A 23,176-nucleotide genomic window follows, 5' to 3' on the forward strand; every position below is an offset into this window, starting at 1 on the left:
AGCGGAAAAAGCAATTATTCTTTAACGATTGGTTTCTACGCTCGGATCCGGGGAAGAATCAGAGGTAAGAACCAATCGTATTAGAGAATCAGCAGATTTTCACAAGCTGCGTTGCTTTTGGACATGCACTTGTGGACTGGACAATTCTAAGCCTCTCCTCGATGAGTTTCGGAACGCGCGTTGGTGTTTTAAAATTCAAACCGTCCACACAGACATGAGCGCTGAACGCTGAACAGCTACAAGCAGAGAGAAGCCTGAAAGAGGCCGTCCCGATGGAAACAATCGTCCGCGCGCCGACTTTGGACTTGGACGTAAGTATGCGCCGCTCCGAAATCGGCGGATTCATTCAACGGTCGCGGCATCGTGACGCGACGTGACCGCCGAGTGCCGCGTCACCGCGTGCCGCGCCGGCGCGGCCGGCGAGAGCGGCCGAACGTGATTCGGCCGGATTCGGGGGCAATCGGGGCCGTGCGGCGCGCGGCGCGCGCGCAAGTAACGAGTCGCGGCGAGACGTTGTCGCTCGAGTAAAGTAATTTCTTTCTCGTGAATCCTCCGGTTACGGAGTGTGTGTGTCGCAAGCTCAATGTACGCCGCATATTCTGTATTCCGTTACTTCTCGTGTCGACCGCAACGTCCGCAAACGAGTGGGATGGCCGAAATGAACGCCCGCACGTATCACTCTCCCGCTCCTCCCGGCTGTGATTTGACGGGTCGCTCCTGCAACGTTGCCGTGAATGTCGTGATCGGTAAGTAAATTGTGCATATATGAGAGACAAATGATATTCTCCGAATTCGTGTCGCGCGTGTCTCTTTGCCTCCGTTTCGATTTTTACTTCGAACGAGTGAATCGCGTGGGAAAGACGTTTCGGTGAATAGCTCGAATCTCTCATTGAGCACGGGAATTAATTATCTATTGAGTAATTAAAGAGAACGATCGCGCGTTTGGCGTTCTCATGCGCTTTGCTTGTCGCGACGTCGCGAACGATCGCGAACGAGGGAGCGAGCTTGCTCCAAAATGCGTATACGAACGTCGAGAGTGCGAATTAACAAAAGCTCAAAAAGGCCGGAATGGCCTCTCAGGCTTCTCCTCTGCTACGAGCTATCGAAGTTGGGCAATTCTATGAAAATTTAAATTTAAATTTAAATATATCGCACGGCGCACGAGAGTATCTTGATAATCGAAGCTATCTTTGAGATCAAAATTATTAAGGAAATATAGATGTATTTTGTTGAAGGGAAAAATTACAATTCCGCATGACTGGTGCGCGAAGAATTTCGATTTATTATTTGATTATATAATTCTCACTTTTCGCTACATCTGAAATTGAATACGAAAAGAGCGTAATAAAACTTTTCTGCATGCAAGTATAATGACGTTAACAATTAGAAAACGTCGTTCAGCAGATAGATACAATAATCATCGTACACGCTTTATTCGATATATTTGCAGAGTGTATAAGAATGCGTAAAGAAATGGCATAGCCGATAAAAGATTAATTTATATTTTATTACTTTAGGGCCGGTTGTTCCAACCTCCGTTGGTAAGCTATAACCAATATAGTTAAATCCATCATATGTCTATCTTTGTCTAATGTAAAGGATTGGTTAGTTTACCAACAGGTTGGAACACGCGGCCCTTAGTGTTTGAAAATTCAATTACGATCGTCGCTTTAAAAAAGTACGGCGGAAACTCTCCAGAAGATTTCGTAAGATTACGCTAGATGGCAGCGCACTGTTTAAAATTGATCATCGCTGTGAAAATATGAGTCTATTTCTCTTAAATAAATACACGCAACGGTACGTTGATAATATTAATGTCTCTCATATATATTTAACTGGAAAAAATGTACGATATACAAGCATATTTTGTTTGCGCGTATGACTCGCGATCGCGATGATGGATTCTATGTGAACTAAAATATTACGATGTAATAGTTTTTTAAAATATCATATAATAATAAGATAACGATAAAAAGTGGCAAAATCTTTTTGTTATACAAAGTCAAATTTCACATGAATAATCTCGCTCATTTTATTAGCAGCTTCGTGCTAAAGATACGAATATACATATATAGCATAGCCGTATAATCTTGTAGCGGATAAAATGATCGCCTCCGGGGGTGATGAAGCTGCTTAGAGTTCTTAGGTCTGAGAAAAGATCCATTGAGAGAAAAACGTCTCAAAGAACTGTCCGACTTTTTTCCCTTCTTTTAATGGATATCTGTTCTCCCTATCGCTCCCTTTTCTGTAAGATATATACCTTCTTTCTTTTTTTCTTTTTTTATCATTATATCTCGATAAGAAGGTAGAAAAGAAAGAAAAATGAGTTTTTTATATTACGATTTATCTGATAAGATTAACCTTCTTTCAACGAATTCTTATATTTAGAAAACAGTGTTCACGTCAGGTTTCTGCCTTGGATTATATTAAAAAAACGGAGAATCTTACAATTAATTTTAAATCTGAATAAGAATCGATTCAATAGATCCATTAGTTATCCCTTGCGTTTAATAGCTTGCGATATCGGAAATCTCTCGGCGTGCCATTTAGCATCTGAGGGCGGAAATTATCATATTTCATTTCTGCTCGGAACGGGAATGGGACAGGATCGAAATGTTGCGATTTGTGGCGCGATTTAATTCGCATTAGAGCGACGACGACGACGACAAAGCTGGAGCGAAACAAAATTCTTAATTCTTACCGCGAGGCGAAATTTAAATGCGTGAGCGCGACGCGATTAATCGACAGTTTTGACGGCAGGATCTCTCGCGGGGGGCAATAAAACCCCCGATTTTTGCGAAGAAAAAAGAGCGGGGGAACGATTGAGGTGCGTATAGCTCACTCGGCCAGCTTCTTGGCAAAGTTCCCGTGGCGGCGGATAAAAGAAAACGTCATCGCGGGACTACGGTGGGAAAGAGGAGCGGACGATGTATAATCTGATATCGAGGCGCGGATAAAAGCCCGAATTAAAAGCCGCGGAATTAAATCATTTCGGCCCTGGCGAATTCAGCGCGTCTCCGATATTAATCCACTGGCGCGCGTACACGTCGACTCCGTTGCACAGATCCATCCCCCTCGACACTCCTCCGCTCCTCCTGTCCACCGCGTCCACCGTCCACCGTTCACCCCTCGCCGCCCATATACCGACCGTCCTGCGCCCTGCGCCCGGGTTCGCTTCGCGCGGTTCGTTAGTCGCTTCTCCTGGGGAACCGTTCGAGAGCTGCGCTGTAGCGAGTGAGAGTGCACGGCACGGGTTGCAACCCCGCGCACCGAACGCGAGGGTAGAACGAGAGGGCGGGTGGAGGATGGGAGGGGGGAGGGAACCGCGAGAGAACACGGCCGCGTAAGGGCGGTTTCGCTGCTGCGCAACCGGCACGACGCAGACGTTATATACCTGGTTCAACGACCACCGCCCTGCTCTCGTCCAACCCCGAAGTGCCTGGCCCGGCTCGAGGGGGATGCACGGAGTTGCACGGAGAGGAGGAAAACGCACTCGCGACGGCGGGAGGGAGAGGAAGAGCAGAAGGAGGAGGAGGAGGAGGAGGAGGAGGGTGAGAACGGGGCGGCGAGAATCGAGGATGCAGGATGCAAGGTAAGCGGAGCGGTGCGCGGTGGTGGCAACGGCGACGATGGTTGGGCAGAGACGAGCGTTACGATTATAGACGGCGGGGAGGAAACGTCGAGGGGGGGGCGCGGGGATCGTCGACAGGGGTCTCGCGAGCCCGTCGGAGCGACCCACGGGCCAGTTCCGTCTCGAGCCCAGGGGTAGAAGAGCTACTGGCCGCTTGTCTGCTCCCTTCTTTCGCTATAGTTTCATTTCTTTCCGTTTTAGTTCCTCCTCAGTTCCGATTGATTGACATGTACACGTATAATATATAATCGCAAATATATCAGCACACATACACATACACACACACATACACATATATATATAGGTATATATATAATATATATAATATATATATTTATATATATATATATATAAATACACATCACACACACACACACATACACACACACACACACACACACACACACACACACACACGCGCGCAGATCTTAGTCACGCAGGGACACCGACCCGTTCTCTCACGCACAACGTGCCCACGTTTACACGCGACACCCACACGCATACACGCCACGCACACGGTAAATTCGTTTGTTCGTTGTTCGTGGTTGAATTCGCAAGCACGATTAGTATACCGACTCTCCCGTCGCCGTTGTCGTCGCCGTAGTACGTTAAATGCCACGGATACACCCGCGCCCACAGTCTCCGAGTATCCTCAGGCCCGTATATCCGGCCTGGTGTAACGGGCCCGTCGCGTAGTACCTGCGTCTTCTGTCCATCCAATGCGCGCGTGCCTCGAGCGCGGGTTCGTTGAGTTTTAGGAAACGTAATTGTCGCATTCTCTCAGGTACGTGCAATCGTGCGATCATTGTTGATCGTGGGTGTCGGCGGAGGCACCGCGACGCCGCGACTATTCCCGAAATGCATCCGGAGCGTATGGTCGATCGCCACGTGCGATCGTTTTCGGTGTGCTTGACAGACGTCGTGAAATGCGCAGTACTCCCGAGAAACCAAAGAGTCATATGTGTCTTGATCAAATTAGTTTTAATGAAAAAAAGTCGAGCAGTTTTCTAAATTAAAGAATTATTGATTAGACATGCGTGTTCCAATACATTTTTTACTCGTCTTGTAATAAAATAAACTGTCTGACATGAAACTGTATTAAAAGTTTTTATAGTTTTAGTTTAGTATATAACGAATTTTATATGTGATATATAAATTTATATTTCAACATACGTATAAAGCTCTAGGTGCAATTCGGGAATGGTATTAATAATGCGAGCATACTGTATGTTTTATTTTATATTTTAGTATAATTTGTATATATATATTTCTCATTATTATTAATAGATATATTAATCTTTGAATGTAGAAGTTGGTATTATACACATAATATTGATAACGATATTATATAAACAACTATAAGAAATTTAACAAGTATATAATATAAATTGGAAACGTGCACAATGTAAGATAGAGATTTATTAGAGATTATTTTTTCACGAGAAAAGAGTGAAAGAGAATATGGTGTACACTGTAGAGAGAAGGCTCGAAAGATCTATGTGGAAGAATGCATAATATTGTTATGCATAATTGCATATAGGGTATTGCATAATTTGAAGAATAAATGTGCACTATTATCGTTGATATTATTAAATTTGAAATTACTCGGTGTAAAAGTAGCGAAAGTTTCTTATCGATAATAAACCCCGATAGTAGCAATTGTATAGAAGCAGCATCCGAAGTGCATATTCTTCGGGTTCCTTTTCTAGTTTTCTCTTCGAGAAGTCTTCCGTTTCCGTCGCCAGAAGTTAGCGCGAATCGACGCAATCACCTAGATTCACGTGAACCAATATTGCTTAATACGTTGTCGCGAAGGCAATTTTCTTATTATAGGAAATAGTGATAGCGTACCACATTTTTGATTTTCGCGTCCTTGGAGGATCGATTCGCCGAGGATCTCTCCTTAACCGAGGCGAGACGATCGCTATCTGCGCGACCTGACGATCCTCTTGCATGGAACCGTCGTCGGTTTGTTCTTGTTGGCTGCGAGCTCCAAACCGCCCCGTGTCAGCTGATTGAAATCGATAATGGTGAGCCGCGGCTCGGCGGCGGGTCGCCCCGTCAGGGTCTGCACCCCGTCGAGCGGTGCCCCGGGGCTCCGGAACCTGTAGCTCGGGCTCTTGCACCCGCCGCCGACGCCCGTTCCAGTTTCACTCGCGATTCCGGTTCCGGGCTGCTGTCCCATCCGCGTACCGCTCATCGATCGGTAACGAGCGCTCGGGAGCGGCTCAGATTCCTCCCGGAAGTACCTGACGATTCGGTCCGAGATTAGCCGACTGTATAATTTGTCTCGATAAATAATACCCATATTGTTCTATCCTGAGTTCGAGCTAACGTTTCTATATTTCCAATAGAAACTGTTTACCAGAGAACCATCGCCGTCGAGCTTTTTTTACGTCATTAAATCTTTTCGTCTCCGCGTGTGATCATTTGCCCGTATTTGAAAGAGCGGATTATTAATAAATCAATACTGAAACGATATTCTTTCTCCTTAATTTTATCTCTAATATAAACAGTTTATGTGTGCGATAGAGATTTTGTGTCATTTCGAGAGGTAATCGATGCATCTGCATGCGAAATAGTTGAAATAATTACTCGTAAATGCTGGCGAGATGCAAGGTCGCCGGAGTTCGGACCGTTCTCGGTCTGGGCTCCCTTGGAAGACGATGTCTCTGTCGAGATTGACGCGCTCGTCTGCTCGACGGCTGATCGGGAAGCCCCGACGGGATAAGCCCAGTGAGCTTGTAATATTCTAGAAAAACTCGCGCCAAATTGCGTCCCAGTCTGTAATCTATTTTATTCCGACCGTTAAGGACCCAACTTTCTCTGATCGTGTATTAGAATCTATACCTATTTCAAATTTTGACGCAATTATGTATACTAATTAATACCGAAATACTCTTAATACTCTTAACAAGATTTAACAGGATTAACAAGATTTTTTTTTAATTTAAATTTTGGTATTTTTTAAATTTATGAGTGACCATAATTAATATAATCATTAGAGAAGGATACATCCTTCTTCCGTGTACGGCATTATACCCGGTATTCCCTTCTTGTTGTAACCATACATGGAAACCTCGATGCTGTAGCAATTGACGTGCTCCTTTAGAATGGAGCACAAATAGCGGCGGGCAGTTCCGGCTTTGTTGTGGTCTTGATTGTACATGGTGTTGCCCAGTTCATAGTCCTCCGCGTGCTGAGCTAGCAATTTCGGCAGGACAATATGCCTCTCGTACCTGAGAGGCTGGCAGCCATGAGTCAGATTAGGATACAAGCGCGATTGACGTTAAATTTTTATTCTCTCGCTTCATGGATGGTGGACTAACGATAAATTCTTACAAATTTGGCTTAACGGAACATTTAACATTATTTGAAATGGATTAGAATTACCTGTAGACATCATCGTACGTATTTCCGTAGACGAAGACACCCGTGGCGTTGGTGTGAGCGTGTAAATCCAGAACGCAATCCAATGGCGTATGCGAGTTCTTATCGAGCGACTTCAGCATCGCTCTAGTCGCGAGCAGGGTAGGGTGAATCCATTCGGAGATGCGATTCCAGGATCGATTCAGATCTAGTCCCATTACGGTGGATCTTAACGCGAAAAATGATGGTATTATCTTCTTATCCGTGATAAAAAGAGAGAGCTTCCGTAGAAGCGGAAACGCGGTTCATTTATAAAATTGATTCTTCGGTTTTCAATTAGAGTTTTAATTTGTTGTCAATTTATTGAAATGCGTAGCTACGCAGATATATAAAAGTTGATATCTTTCCGATTCTATTAGAAGCGTTCTCACCTGTAATTTCCGAGAAAGACACCGTCGGGGTTCAGCATCGGCACTATCTTGAATATCACGTATTCTCTTAGAACTTGAGCGATAGGATGCGCGCTGACCAAGAAGTCCATCAAACCCTGACACACGAAGGAGGACGGCGACTCGCCGGGGTGAACTCTAGCGAGGACGACGACCACTTTTCTAGGTCGTTCCGTGTCTTCGAGGTCGGAGGTTATAGTCACGAGCTCTACATTCCTCTTTTGGATCGACTCAGCCAGCGTCTCTCTCTTCGTGTACAGTAGTCTGCTGCACAAGTTGTCGAGGTGCACCATGTAACGCGTGTACGAATACGGATATGTCAGTGCGAATTGGTAAACGTCGTCTTCGCGGTCGAACGCGAAAGAGAAGCTCAGCGCGTAGTGATTCTGATGCTGCGCGGATCTGTAATAGAATACCTGCAACATCGAGAGGAACGAATCAGCGCTTTTAATTACTTCAATACGATTGATGAAATTGTAACGAATTAATAACACGAACTAAAATAAACATCAAGAGAAACTTTTTCGGTTACCACTAAATATGATTTTTGTCAAAATAATGTTTTGATAATAACATGTTATTGTATTGTTTTATATAAAGATATCGACCAAAATTACGATAGTTGTCAGCCACGTTGGCAACGATGGTGATCATCAATCAATTCGCGATGCCGATAATTCTAATTTGCTAGTGCTTGAGGGAATAATTGGGTATTGGAAGTATTGGCACAGTTTCTCTACAGATTTAAATTGGCGATACTGCCAATTGAAATGTCTGCGTCAATCGCGCGATAGATATAATTGATTAGATTTGCTTTAGATTGATATGGATGTGCATTTGCGTATTGAAATTGCAAATTAGGATATAGTTGATCGCACTGAGACACTTTTCTAAAATTATTCTTTTATTAGTTTCTAACAAACTTAAAAATTTATATCAAGGAACACTGAGGCAATATTCTTTGCCAACGTTCGAAGTTGAAGATGTATTAATAAATGCGATCAACTTAAAATTCATAAATTGCCATAGACACGGGATTTAAATCAATAATCATTGACTTTGAAATTTTACCTGTTCTCGCGGTATCCTCTGCCATTTCGGCCTAGTGCTGCTCTTCACTAACGGCGTCATCCCATGTCGGAAGAGATTGGCGCTCTTAGAGATGTTCGCGATGTTAAAGATCACCCGTTGATCCGACTTTACGTTGTCTACGGTGAAGTTAAACCACAGGCGTAATCTGGGCCCACAAGTGTCAGGTCTGATAAAGAGATCGTACTCGAATTCGGAGATCAAATCCACCCTGCCGAGATTGCCGGTTTCAAAGGTCGCGTCGAAGCAAATGTGGCCCTTCTTAGCTTTACCGCTGTGGCCAGGTGGTCGCATCACCATCTTGTTTACGTTACCCGGACCACCCTCGGCATCGCTGTCTTCACTATCTGCAAGCAGCGGTCCAGCAAAACGGTTAAACAAGAAAGATAAACATTTTCTAGATGTATGCATATTAGATCTTGCAATCGTGATAATTTTATTGCCTAAGGGAAATAAAATGACAACGTTGCCAATGTTATTATTGTATTACGCTCGATTCGTGATTTTAAAATAATTTGATACAGCGATGAAATATTGGTTATTCGTGTGACTCGTGAAACAGAATGATGCGGAATGTCTGACCGGCGCGCTGATAAAGACTGGTGTGCTCCAAGGGGTCTCGTCCCTCGCAAGAGAAAACCATGACTTTCCAAATGATACGGAACGATCTATCGACAGGGTGACATTATCCGGCACCATCGGTGAACGACGAACGACGACGATCCTTTTGGACGATCGACGCAAGAGCGAGCGTAGAGCAAGCGTAGAGCAAACGACACTCTGACCTATCGGACGGAAGACAGCGAGGGACTGATGGCTCCGTGAAACCGGCTCTACATCGTGGTACGTGTTACCGCCTACGTGATAAAAGCGGAACCTCGTGATTTCGCTGCACGCTCGTGTCCGCCTTCGTGGAATCTCGCCTGGTTCGCGAATTCGCGTGAACGAACGAATCTGGGGAATCGGCTCGCGGCGAAAACTCGCGTGGCTGCCAGGCGTCAAGGATCTCGTACGTGCGATCTCTCGACAGTCTGATTTCTTCCTCGCCCACGACGAAGCGCCCGGGCTAAACCGAGAATACTCGTTTGCGGTCACGAGATCCGGGCTCATTCGAGGCAAGCTCGGAAGTCGGCTCTTCGCTCTTTGATTGATTTGATTCAACAGATGCTGAGATTAGAGCGGAGCGTGATTGAGAGGCATGGCGAAAGTCGCGATAGTTTTACACGAATTACGAAGTTGATGGCCGGGATATAGCGATACTCATATATACATATATAGCGATACATATAGCGTTATCCCTTATCAAGAGGTCAATTAACTGTGAGTAATATATATTCCGAGAATCGTCACGCTTATCCGTTGCATAGGTATATATTCTTCGTTATTATGTTATATACCTACAATTTATCGAGTGGAATTTTTCACGAGAATTACACAAGGCTAAATCTCTGTTTGCCATTATTATTATTATAATTATTTGCTAAACACTTGTTTGACTTTTCAATCGGCTATGTTAAAATTAAAAAAAAAAATGTTATTAATATTATTGTAAAACTCTGTGTTTCTACATTCGGTTAAGTTATTTATATGGAGAAGAATGTATATATATATAGATCAGCTGTCTATAAGAATGTACGATTAAAATATGTTGACTATTATTGTCGCACACACACACACACACACACAAGTAAAAATGGTAGAATTATTCTATAAATAATATTTTTCGATCCGGAGAAAGATCATTTCATACATTTCATACAGAAGCAAAAATTATAAAGAATAGATAACGAAGTCCCGTGATGAAGTCCCGTCATCATCGCTATAATATCGCATATAGGACAGAATTCCGCTAAACCGGTCTTTATCGCGTTCTTTATCATGGAAACTCTTATCTCAACCCGGTGTGGCAATACAGTTGCAGATCTAAATTCAGATCATTCGATATCTATTTCTATCGCATCCGCTACTCGACGACGCAAATGTCGCATTTTATAGCTAAAGACACTATAGTCCTCCTCCGCATGCAAGAAGGGTAGATATACTAACTTTACAATTTACATCAAGATACGTATAGTTGGATCGTCAATGATTCAACGCGCGGAAACAGAAGAGTTGCGCTTTGTCTTTTCAAGAAATGTTGAATATTCTGTCTAGCCAGTGTCTATCTATAGTAACATCTCTCAGTGCCACGTATGGTGTTTGAACTACCGTAAAATATTGACTGTTTATGATATTTTTGATATTTTAGAATAAAGTTTGACTTAATTTACTAGTCTGATCGACGATTAATTAAATAAATATTCGAGTAGTTTAATGTTTCATAGAATAATATAGACAATGAATGAATATAATTAATATATTGTTTCATGCAAAAAAAATGTTCAGAAAGTTAAATAAATTACTATTTATAATACTCATATATTTGCATGTGTGACAATTTGCAAAACTACCACATAAATTATATTTTTATCAATGATAATGCAACATTCGTTCAAGGATCTTTAAATTTTCTGAAGTAAATTACTATTACATTTTACTGCGATTACGTTGAAAAAATATTGCGAAATTCTCAGGACGGAAAATCGGATAGCGACGGGAATGGCGCCCGGAAAATGCAATTAGAAATGGAAAAAAAAATAGAAAGCACGGAAAAGCTCGGAAAAGGGCGGAGAAGGGAAAGAATAAGAGAGAAAAAGAAAGAAACGTGTGCAACAGTATATACAGTAAACTCATGCTAAATTTCCGAGAATTTCTGTTACACGCTCGAGGAAAATAACAAAGGCCATCTCTTGAACTCCGTCCTATTTTAATTGCTGCCGCGACCACAATGTCGTCATGAGGTCGTGATTTGCAATCGATAAAACGTTGGAAGTATTGGCGAAATTCACAGACCGTTTCTCACATATAAATTATTTTACTTAACTAAGATACAAATCAAATGACAATATAATCCATCGCAGTCGTGAATTTTAGTAAATAATTAATTGCGAGGGAAGAAACACACACAAACGTAGATCTGCTGGACATCGTCGTTTTCTCCGGAAGTGCCAACAATAACCGATTTCAAGTGATTAATATCACAAAGCGAAGAAACATAATAATAAGAGAAAAAATCCTTACGTATACTGGAAATTGAACTTTGCGATACAATTCCACAACTCTCTCAAATAACTCGCATATGCTTCATCAGCATGTAAAGCGCATTTAGTTAACTGAGGAAACTTTCAGCCGTGCTTTCGATTTCGCGTGCGCGAAGCAGCTCGAAAAAGCCGTCAATTTTACGTCTTTAGAACTACCTCTTCGGCCGAGTGATTGACAACCCGTGTCGGTGTTCGCCTACGTCTCCCGGGCGGAGTTTCGAGCCAGTGCGAGATGGGAAATGTCAGGGTGCAATCAGCGAGCGCGTGATGATCCTCGCGTGACCCCTCGCAAAGTGGATCCGATCGATCTGACGGATCGCGAGCGAGATCCATCGAGAACGTGTACGGACGCGTGACAGGTCGGCGATAGCGCGTGCAGTCACGAACGGGTCCCGCGAGGCCTGCTTTGAAGAGACGACGTATAAAGAGCACACGTAGGTATAATACGTACCGGTATCTTCGGACATGTTGGCGGGACACAGCGGGACTTGTTCCGGACTGGACCGTGCAAGGAGCGACTTTGCGCACTGGGCGACACCGTCGCCGAGTCCATCCTGGTTTCCTTGGTTTGTTGAATCGATATGCGATACGCGTCTCGAGCACAGCGCGGTTGTCTCGCACTGCAAACTGTTCCAGATAAGCTGAGGACACGAACCTGTCTAAATGGAGAAATAAAAATGCCGGTCGTAGACCCGAGGTCTGCTTCGGAACGACGGCGCAATGAACTCTTTATTTATAATGTAGCGCTCTGACGTATCTCTTCGAATTTTATTCTCCTATAAAACAGAATTATCTTGTTGCGAATACTTTTGGAGCGCGAACGATCTGAATATTCAAAGGGCGATGTTCTTAATTTAGTTAGCCTCATCTTTTAAGCAACGAAAACTTTTTGGCATGCGAGTCTCATGTAGGTGTGACTTATCGCATGATAAGTCGTAGTTATCTGATTCTTCAAATAACGATGGTGAATTTTCCGAACCATCGACAACACTGGTCAACTGGAAATTATTTTTCTCCAAAATAAGATTCTTATTTTGAAAATTGATAAACGGGCTTTGCCCTTCGTGTAATTGTTCTTCAAAGTGTCCAATTACAGAGTTAATCAAATCGTTACTCAGCGCTGAAAATTAAACGATTTTACATAGCCGTTAAATCAGACGCTAGTTAGCAGCCAGTCACGTCATTTCCGACTCCTAGTCCCGAGGATCGTCCATTTTCCCTGTAATTTCGCTGGTTGGCGTGCTTATGTAACTCCTAGGAAGAAGAGGCGAGGAAGGCGGGTGGATACGTAATTACATATACATATGTATGTATATAAATATACATACAGAGTACCTCTGCACTGCATACATGCAGTCTTATTCCTAGATCCACGCAATGTCTCATGCATCGTGTAGATGCGCGGTCATAAGGTGTTCGATCTACCTGTACACTTGGCCAGGCTCCGCTTCGGGAGAGGGATGATAACCCGAGGGCGAAAAGGAAGGAAGAGGGTAGTGCTCGCCTCGAGACATTTCCGCGGACGATAATTTTCACGAACAAGATGACGACGCTGGCCACTTATCCATCCCTCAGTCATTGCCGTGAAATGAATTTTGAGGTCGGTATAGCAAATGAAGACGCACGGCGATTCTGTTACACAAGAAATGACGTAACGCCATGTATAAAACAAGTATGACTATGAGGACAATGATGATTTGTTGTTGATAATATGGTTATAAGTTTGAGAGTGATAGATCAATCGTGATGGAAAAACGGATGCCTATAAAAAATTATTAATAATAATCGTACAATGATGCTAAGTAATGTATTGCGCTCTGTATTCTCTCAGCGATATCAGATATTTATTAAACAAGGCTCTTGAAAAACGTGAAACGTTTTAAATGCTGGTATGCTACCAGCTGATCTGCAAGGAAATCTATTCTCCTACTTTGTGTTCTCGTTTTCTCTTGTAAAACTAGATAGTCGCGAAAGCCGAAAGAGGCTAGAGTGTAACGAATTTCCAAAGATAGGATGCAAATTAATTGGCACAGAGAGGAGTGAAAAGGCGGGTGGGGAATAATTCCGTACAAACGCCGTGTGCGCTGCAGGATCCGGTAAACCAATTTCCCTCCGATCTCGAAGGATATTTTTCTGGATGTCGGTTAGTGGTAGTGGTGGTAGTGGCGGTAGTTGGTGGCGGCGCGTTCCCTGGTGAATGCCCTCCTCCCCCGGGCTTTAGGTGGGATCTCCGGATGAAGCCCCCCTTTTGGCCCCGCTCTCCGCATCCTGTTCCGCACCCCTTCCACTATTCTGTGGGAGTACCATAGGAGCGCGAAACGAGTGGGAAAAGGGACGAGCGTGGAACTGCACGAGAGAGAGTGAATGACTGGGAGAACGCGGGGAGATCGATATTCGAAAGACCCCCCGGTGCCCCCCGAGCATCCCCTCGAACCCCGGCCGGCGGCTCCGTCTGACGCTGGCACCCCTCGATCTACTCTCGCAGTGGCGTAGGAAGGAGGCGCGGCCGTCGCCCGGGGTGGAATGGGCGCGCCGGTCTTCCCAGGACACTCACCAGGGAGCACAAAGAGGACGAGCGCCCCCGTAAATTATCCGCTGCGCCGTCCTCTCGCGGAATTTATGCGACCTTCTCTGGAAGAGGTGTGTCTAGACTCCTCTGCTGATTAAGATGTGGAGTGGGCACGACCCGCGCCGATCGATCGTCAGCGATCGGTGAGTTTTATGGACGGTTACACTGGCAACTCGGCGGTACATTTAGCACACTTTGACGTCACCATTGCGACGTCGACGTCAATAGCGATTCATGTGTACAAATTATTTTCTAAAAACTATAGAGACTATATAATTAATAAGGTACGAGATACATTAAAAAGGATTGAAGATATACAGGGATAAGAATAATTTCTTTATTATCGTTCAATCATTGGTTATTTCTAGCCAACGTTTGTAAATATGAGATTGGTACAAGAGAGTTATTTCTACTCTTTTCTTCTTTCCATGACTTATAATTAGTATCATATACATATATTTAAAAGATAGTTGATACGATAAAGAATGATACATCACGCGAAAATGTAACCGGTTCAAACATTAAATTTGCTATCAAGTTTTTTGCATAATTCTGAAACATATTATGTAATAATATTACAAAATTTATAATTATACGCAATAATATCACATTATCATTGTGATAATGACATCATTGTTACGATAATAACAATGAAGAATAGAATTTTTAAAACGTAATATATTATTTGTTACTCTCTCGTTATTAAACTAAAGCTCTTATTGACACCAAGATCGGACTACTTTTCTACACGCTTCTTTATATTTATTTTGTTGTGTAACATTATGAGATATTCAGCGAAGTTGCTTAATAAAGTTGCCTGTTTCGCGTTGATAAGCAGTATTCAATCTCCTACGCCACTGACGCACTCCGACTGACCCTTATATGCATACGTGCTATTTACCATTAGATTACACCCCTTGTGTCTCCCTTGTCCCTTTTCGTCTCTCCCCAATGACTCTTTCTCTCTTATTTCCTTTGTTCCATAACGGCGACTCCTTTGCTCCACACCGTTCGCCTATCTCTTGTATCTTGTAATATCGAAATGTGGCGCAAACGAAACCAATTATGTATATATCATCGTGTCCGATATCAATCGGTTCTTGCCTTCATCCATGACGTGACTCATTAAGAAATCGTTCGTCACGAGGTTCGTTAACGGAGTGCCTAACGCTACAGAAGCAAACAGTCTCACGCATGTGTGTGTAAAAAAGAAGCGATCGATAGACCTCATATATTCGCGTTATCGTTCATGGTCGTTGATCGCAGATGAGATCGCCGCCATGAGATAAACGCGTTCGCCGTTTGCTTCATGAACTTTTTTAAACTTACACGTTGCACGAGCTCTTTATTCTGCCATTTGATACTAACTTCATAACGCGTAAAGATCATAATATAAATATGATGAAGTAAGCTTATTTCGCCATATTCCTCTTACGCAAAGAGGAATTATATAATACAATAATAATTCTGTTACAATTCATTTTGCACAAGTTTTTTGTATAATTTTGTAAAGTAACATGTGCTGTATTCATACGATAAAATTCAATTTTGTGCGATTCTTTCAAACAACGTTTTGCGCAATTCCAATTGACCAAATAGCAAAGACTCGACATTCGCAGTATTTCGTGCAAAAAAATTATTTATTCTCATGACCGAATCGGGAGCGCTTTGCATCGCTATGAGCAACAAAATCTCAACGAGAGAGAGAGAGAGAGAGAGAATTACAGTTTTATTTTATGAAATGGAATATGGAATTTGCCGTATGATGAAATTTGGTCGCGTTTGCGTTACCGAAAAGCCATTTGTCGAGGAAACGGGCACTCCCGGCGAGCTTTTACACCCTCTGTCCGGCGCTTGCGCCATCCAGTTTTTCATCAACCCCTCCATTGCATGAACCCTATTTGGCGCGTGCGTATTTATGACGACTACTACTTTCACCCCCAACCCCGTTCGTCTCTCTATGCCTCTCTCCTCTTTCTCTTTGGCCTCCACGCTCCCCCCATCGATAATCGAGGCGATGTACGGTTGTTCAAAAATTCGTATGCACTCATGATATTAATCATACCAGCTTCCCGCGAAGATCGGTTGTCGTAATGTAGCTCGATCGATCGGTCCGCGCGATGGATGCTACAGTTAACAGATACTAGCTCGCGTTCTAAAATTGCACGCACTCTTTCGCGCTCTTCTAATATCTCTTCCTTTTCGTTCCTCTTTTTAATCCATCCGAGTATACAGTAGTGTGAAAGTTGGCATCCAGTCTTATTTGTACTTCTCCTCTTATACCTCACTTTCAATTTTCGTAAACCAAAACGTTTGCGTAAATTTTATTATCTTCTTTCGAGTTATTATTTTTCATAGTTTTCTCTTATTTTTCACTTATATAGTATACCCATCTTTCCATTTCTCTTCCATCCTCTTTTACTCTCACAACGGAGATGTTGTGGAGACGTGTAAAATATCGTCCAACTATACATATAAGGGCGAGATTTACAGCGGCAGAGCCCGTTTCTACGTCGGCCCATATTTTTCCGTATAATTATTGATCGATCTATAAATAACCGCGATTGCGTTATGTTTGAATTATTTATATTTCTGAATTATTCATATACCCTTCATTAGGAATTTTGAATTACTTTTTGCCTCTCTTTCAAGCATATATTAATTATATAAATAAAATATCTCAGTTTGTAGCATAATTTAGAGCTATTTAAAACGCGCCCTGCGCCAAATAGCCAAATTAAGACTCTCAATTCTGGAAATGTAACTACTTAGGTCTATTGATTCATAAGGACGCGTGCAATTAAAGATCATTTCGGGAAGCGTTGAGCCGAACCAATTAATGGAACATCAATGTAACTGCATCTACTCGTGCAATGACCGATGCGAGAGTGGTAGGTTCCTGTAACTCCCGGGACGATCGTTTTAATCAATAGGACTCTCATCTCCCCTCTCCCGGCCAGGCATCATTTATCATGGGTATGTCTCGTGCGTATAATGACTGAAAAAATCTCTCCATGGCTGCGCCGCGATGCGCGCTCGATGTTTGGAAATATGTGCATCGGGGCAACGCACACAGAATCAACCGACCGACCAACCAACCAACCAACGAACGAACGAACGAACCAACCATCCAACCTTCGGCGGTAATGCGGAGGGTGCAGGCCGCCGATCACGCTTGCGCGAATTTCCACCCCTTTCCCGGCATCGTCGGACTCCTCACCGCCGCCACCCTCCACCTTTCCCGGACCTCTTCCGCCTTCGCATCCCTTCCGACCTCTTCTCCCGCGCTGGCTCCCGCGGTCTCTTCTTCACCTTTCACCGACGACGACGGCGTCTGCGTGTATCGGCGCCAATCTCTCCCTCGACCGAGGGTTTTTCGCGATTCTTTTTGCCCCGAGTCTATCCCACCCCCGAGACGTGTCGGGACGGTGGGGGCGGCGGCGGTGGGCGTCCAGAGGGTGCAGCCGTCGGTATCGGGACTCAGCCTCGTCAGTTTAGTTACCGCACCACATAAAGGCATTGCGTTGTAGACACCGTTATACCCGCAACATTCTTACTATTTGCTTGCATATCTCCTCATTTCTGACCCTTCAATTCGGCATAAAAAAGAAATTTTCGTCGTCACAAAAAGAACAGTCGTCGCCGTTGCTCTCATCGCCATCGTCGTCCTCTAAAGTTCAGTTTGTTGCTGCTGCTTTGTCTCGTCCACGTGTCGATCGAGCGATATTGTCGTTCGCCATTCGGGTGACACTGTCACGAGAAAATTCGCGCGGAGAGAAAGTAGAAAAGAGCGAGAAGTGGATCTCGCGAATATCGCGCGGGAAGATAAATTTGCCGGGCGAAATCGGCTAAAGATAAAGCAGAGGAACTACCCTTCCGCGTACTTCCGGTCTTATAATTTTGTTCTGATCCCTGATTCTACGTTCTCCGTCAACTCGTACTCCCGACTCGTTTTGCCCCAAGGAGCATCTTCTTGGTGTCTCGATCATTTACCCTTCTCGATCCCTCTGATTAACTTAACGCGTCGCGATAACAACTCGAAAACACGAATCGGCGCGTAAGACAGTGCGTGATCTTCTCACGTGAGATAACGCGAGAGTCAGATAGAAAACGGGAGTTGAGCTGAGTTGAGCGCGTTAACGAGGAACCGGTAGCGTGATCAACGAGATCGTCAGCTGGAAGATCCTTTATAATCAGCAGAAGAGGCACCAGCAAAGACAAAACGAAAGAAAAAGAGAGAATAAGAAAGGGATAGGGAGAAGGACAAATAGGAGTGCGTCCTGCTGGTCGGGGGTGGGAGTGAAAGAGAGAGAGAGACACTGGGTGTGTTCGCCGCGCGCGAAATTTGTTTATCTCCTGTCGCGAGTTTATAGTTATCGAGTGTTCACTAATAATCCGGCATCCGAGTATCTCGTTTTCGATGGAATTCGATGCCGGGACTCGTGTTCGATGATCGAAAACCGGCCTCCACGTTGATCGCGCGATCGTCGGTTCGGACGTTCCAAGTCGCGTATCATAAAGTTTGTTGAGAAATTTGTTGAAAGAGAAAAAAAAAGAGAAAAAACTAGTACAAAGATACGGGAAACGCAACCGCGATATACGTACGAAATACCGCGTAATAGAAAAAAAATAAAAGTAATTAAGTACCCACCGCCGTTCCGTTCTGCGCCCAGATATCGGCATCCTCCAACCACTGATTTTCATCGTTAACCGGTATGTTCATTTGTTTCTTTACTTTCGTTGTTTCTGTGATTCTCACGAATCTTTATCATTATTGTTATTATTATCTTGTTATTATTGTTGTTATTATTGCCGTTATAATTATTAACTATTTACTAGCGGATCTCTCTGTGTACGTCGATTGTACGCCGATCGGCCGCCGATCTTTATGTATACGTTCGTTCTCCGTGCCGGCGATTTCTCTCATACGAGGAATCTTTCGGTATCACACATTTAGGTTGTCCTTTTAAGTCCAAAAGATTCCTATGGTGCTCCCGAACTGGTGCCGTCGCTGTTTTCACTTTAATCCTAAATAGATATGCGTATACATTGCCATCGTAATACGTAATCTTATTCCGCAATTAGCCGTGAACATTTCGATCTTTTAATTTTTATTATAAATTGGCTAAGAAATTATAGAGTAAATAGTAGTAGAGATATATACCGAAAATTACGGTACATTTATTGTTTTTCGTCAAAATTGCAGTGCGCGTTGCGTTGATCGCAGTGTCGCCACAAGTACTCAAGGTCTCGTTCTTGCACACGTTATAGGAAAAACCTCGCTGTAAAAAAACAATTGCGTGATCCTGTGCGAGGGACGCATTCGGAAGGGTTATAACGCGGAACTAGAGAGCCATGGCGGGGCTCATTAACCTGACCTGACGAAGTTGTTGCATTTAACGTCGATCGGTCTGCCATAACCGCGAACGGCTGCGTCCAGCAGCTGACGCTTACGCACGGCGCGATATTGTGTGCATGTGCACCAGACCGCGCTCTTTCTCTCACCCTGGGCGTGGCACCAGAAAGCGACTGTCGCGGGAGCACCAACGTCGCAACATACGCACATGCATACACATATACGCATAAAACATATATACATACATACTTCTCGCCCCTTCCCTCTCGCCCTCCCATCACACACACACACACACACACACACACTCTCTCTCTCTCTCTTTTTCCCGATCCAACCCCTTATCGATCCCTGTGACGTACCGACCGAAAAACAGCAAATTGAAATAACGCTATAGAGAGGAGACGCCGAACTTTCGTGATGCGTGATGAGGCATCAAGCAGATTCGGGATGGAGCGAGGACCGGGACTGCAGGTCCTTGTCGAGGACAAGCAGGATGTCTCGAGAGGGACACTTCCGTTCGCGACGGCCTCGATTACAATGGTGCGTGAGCCAAAGAGAGGGAGCGCTAAACGATACGTAGTCGATGGAGATCGATTGATATCGCTTTTCTCTTTTACTAAACTAGGTAACTGAAACTGCCAGTTGAATACCAGATTCAATGTCAATTTTTTTTTTGACGGAGAACAAATCTCGGCGAGGTTTGATCTCCAAAGCCGAAGCCGTTCTTTCACGTTGGTATTGATGTGTACACAGGTGTAAATAGGCATATAAAAAATAAGGAAGATTGTGACTAACAATAAGTTCTCTCCTCGTTACGTTTAAACTTTTTTTTATCCGCACGGTTTTTTAATTAACTTTTAACAATAAGTGTGTGAAAGATGTATAATTTATATATTTGAGTTAAGATTACGCAAAGAGTGGCGAGAGTGAGCGAAAAGCGAAAAGTTTCAATCACGATTGAACAATTGGCTTCGTTTTCCACGTGTCTGGCATAGAATTCTCGGGCGAGTGCCGAAATATCAAAGATTAGCCGCGATGTCGCAAAGGCTGGCGTATAGATGGAATTATGAGAGATGGAGAGAGAGAGCGAGAGAGAACTAAATAGAAACAGAGAACAAAAGGGAGAAAATGAGTGAGTGAGAGAGAGAGAAAGAGAAAACGAATGAGAGAGAACGTGAGAGACTACGTCTGGTTGGGGAACCTCGTATTGATCGTTCCTGGGTCCATGTGACGCGCCTGCGTTTCACTACAGGGTAAAATCGTAGCGAGGGTACGCGAGACGAATAAGAGGGAGAGAGCTAGAGCGAGAGAGGGAAAGAAAGAGAGAGAGGGGCGAGAGAGGAAATGGCGAAGAGAGAAGCGTATATATCGGGGTTCATATACCCCCAGGATAGCTGCAACGTTTTACCGTGCCACCGACCAATCAATGGAGCTTCTCTGCGTCTCTCTCTCTCTCTCTCTCTCTCTCTCTCTCACTTCTCTTCCTACACATCGTATATACAATATGATTGCCTTGCAGAGACGCGCACGTACGTACTAATATATGCATTACGTGTATATGTACGTCTGTGATACGCTGTAACGCGTCACGGACAACCACGTAATCATTGCTCGAAATATAGGAAACATATAACAGATTCAGTTGCTAAAAACTTGTTTTGACAAGTGTACGAGTTATCGGAAAATGAATTTGTTACGTCCACCATTGAGAATTCGTTGTAAGCCGAATTGAATTATACTTCGGAAATCCTGTATTTCGAAGGAATATACAGAGAGAAAAAGAAAATTTAATTTTTCTTATCAAATTATTTTCAGCGAGAGATTCTTTCTCGCGGAAGATAACATATATTAAATTTCAAATCAATTGAAATTAAATTTATCGCAATAATTATCGTTAAATCGATAATTATTTCAATTATGAAAGCTGATTGATTGTGAGTGTCACGAAAAATTAATCGTGAACGCGTTGAAGCTTTAATTAGGGCACACACTTCATACTTCACGGGCGAGAAAATGGGCGAGGAATTAATTACATGTAATCTTGACGTTCTACGACGTTACCGGATTAATGAACTTTCCCTGAAAAAAAAAATCACTCGCTTAGCCGTGGTGAGCTTGTACATGCTCGAGCAGCAATAATTCGAGGTAGAAAAAGGACTCTTTGATTTCAGCGAAACACTAAGTTTCAGTTCTGGAGTGAAATAATTCGCATTTATATACATATATAGGTAAATATATATTGTTGCGTTCTCGGAATGATTAATCTTTAAGTTTTTTATTATTACGCAGAGTTCGAGTAATAAAAAAGTAGAGTGAGAAAAAAGTCAAAGTTGAAACTAGACAAATCTGATTTTGGATCCAACATGTTGAATATAGACTGTTACAGAACTTGTAGGTATCCTTAGATACTTTCGCTCACACACGCACGCGCACACACACACACACACACACACACACACACACACACACACACACACACACACACACGCACACACACACACACACACACACACACACACACACACACACACACACACACACACACACACACACACACACACACACACACACGTAATCGCCGTAATCGACTATTAAAACTTTGCCGTTGGTTGTACCTAGAGATCACCTGCTTTCGCTAAGGCTGAATTAACGTGCTGATCTAATCCATGAGAGAATCGGCCATTACTTCTCTTTTTGCATACTACAACAGGTAATTTATTGTTTATATCTTTAATCTCGATCGATATCAAAATACGACTAAACGATCCTTAATGATTCACACGGATTACCCCGCGAATTTCTTTATTGCGCGAAATTCTATGTTGCTCGGACGAGATAGCTATCGCTCAAATGAGATTTTCTTACTGGCTGGGGGTATCAATTGTATAGAACTATAGAGATATTCTCTCGAGAATATAATTACGTCTGCAAAAGGAGAAGTTGAGCACTGTCTCGTTATTAAATCAAGCAATGTTTCGCGTGACGCTATATTTACGAGTGTTCTCGGTACACTTCTAAATAACTTTGCGCTTCGTTCTTCGCGTGGTGTAAGGCCAAATCGATTTCGAGTCGGGAGTATCGGTACGGAATCTCGTTAAGGGTTCGATGACCCCAGAAAAAGTTACTGGACAGAATTATCGTTCCCAAGGTATAGCACCGTGGAATTACGTATAGCTCGTGCCCGCCGTAACAGACCGACGATGTCGGGGACCTACCCCCGAAAAACGCAGCTTCGACAGCTGGATTGTGACTAAACTAAGGAGGGTGAGGTCTGCGTTTGTCGACTAACAGGAATGATTCACGAGTTCGCCGCACGTGACCGGCGTATTTGCACTTTTTAAAATCTTGCAAAATAATTCGGGAATTTGTCGTGCAAACGCGCGTGCTTAATGTTTATACACTTAACTTTTTATTCATTACACGTTACATTTTATCACAACGCACAAGCTATATCTCTATATTAAGCATTATACCTACATACCTTTTTAGATTAGTTATCAACGAGGTTATCAATGAATTTGAGCGCGAGCATCATAGGTCAATATTTTCACTTTCACTTCGAAAACGCAAAGT

At 43.4% G+C, this 23,176-nt stretch overlaps 2 protein-coding genes across 9 annotated transcripts in view; one reads left to right on the forward strand and one right to left on the reverse strand.

The window, feature by feature from the left end:
• Positions 1 to 724: 724 nt before the first annotated feature.
• LOC143893399 (ELAV-like protein 3) overlaps positions 725 to 23,176 on the forward strand; it is a 64,201-nt gene continuing 41,749 nt past the window's right edge. The window contains exons 1-2 of one of the 6 annotated variants that reach the window (XM_077398752.1): positions 3,747 to 4,415; positions 9,217 to 9,381. The gene's annotated coding sequence lies outside the window, so the exon portion shown is untranslated. Of the gene's footprint in view, positions 747 to 3,570; positions 3,593 to 3,746; positions 4,416 to 9,216; positions 9,382 to 17,728; positions 18,961 to 19,997; positions 20,144 to 23,176 lie in introns of those variants that run through there. The other 5 variants (XM_077398761.1, XM_077398781.1, XM_077398771.1 and 2 more) reach the window with 5 other exon arrangements.
• On the reverse strand, positions 4,455 to 12,414 carry LOC143893266 (cytosolic carboxypeptidase 6). Of its 3 annotated transcripts, none has more exons than XM_077398485.1 (8): positions 12,130 to 12,414; positions 8,521 to 8,885; positions 7,432 to 7,865; positions 7,025 to 7,228; positions 6,647 to 6,870; positions 6,227 to 6,422; positions 5,483 to 5,880; positions 4,455 to 5,402 (listed from the first exon to the last, which is right to left on the reverse strand). In XM_077398485.1, the coding sequence occupies exons 1-7, from the start codon at positions 12,143 to 12,145 to the stop codon at positions 5,556 to 5,558; spliced, it is 1,764 nt and encodes a 587-aa protein (XP_077254611.1). In that variant the 5' UTR covers positions 12,146 to 12,414; the 3' UTR covers positions 4,455 to 5,402; positions 5,483 to 5,555. The 3 variants fall into 3 exon arrangements, with proteins under 3 accessions (XP_077254611.1, XP_077254602.1, XP_077254593.1); XM_077398476.1 differs by lacking the exon at positions 12,130 to 12,414 and adding an exon at positions 9,121 to 9,261; XM_077398467.1 differs by lacking the exon at positions 12,130 to 12,414 and having other exon boundaries at positions 8,521 to 9,093.

This window comes from Temnothorax americanus, unplaced genomic scaffold (assembly GCF_048541705.1).
Source record: "Temnothorax americanus isolate GAGA-0224 unplaced genomic scaffold, ASM4854170v1 Scaffold1, whole genome shotgun sequence".
Classification (NCBI taxonomy): domain Eukaryota; kingdom Metazoa; phylum Arthropoda; class Insecta; order Hymenoptera; family Formicidae; genus Temnothorax; species Temnothorax americanus.

Excerpts from the sequence above, each read along its gene's own strand:
- LOC143893266 (XM_077398467.1), bottom strand. The coding sequence starts at position 8,949 with ATGCATACATCTAGAAAATGTTTATCTTTCTTGTTTAACCGTTTTGCT. Across the intron at positions 7,866-8,520 it reads AGAGGATACCGCGAGAACAG|GTATTCTATTACAGATCCGC; the intron begins GTAAAATTTCAA and ends TCGATGTTGCAG. Across the intron at positions 6,423-6,646 it reads GCCGTACACGGAAGAAGGAT|ATTACAGACTGGGACGCAAT; the intron begins GTATCCTTCTCT and ends GGAATAAAATAG.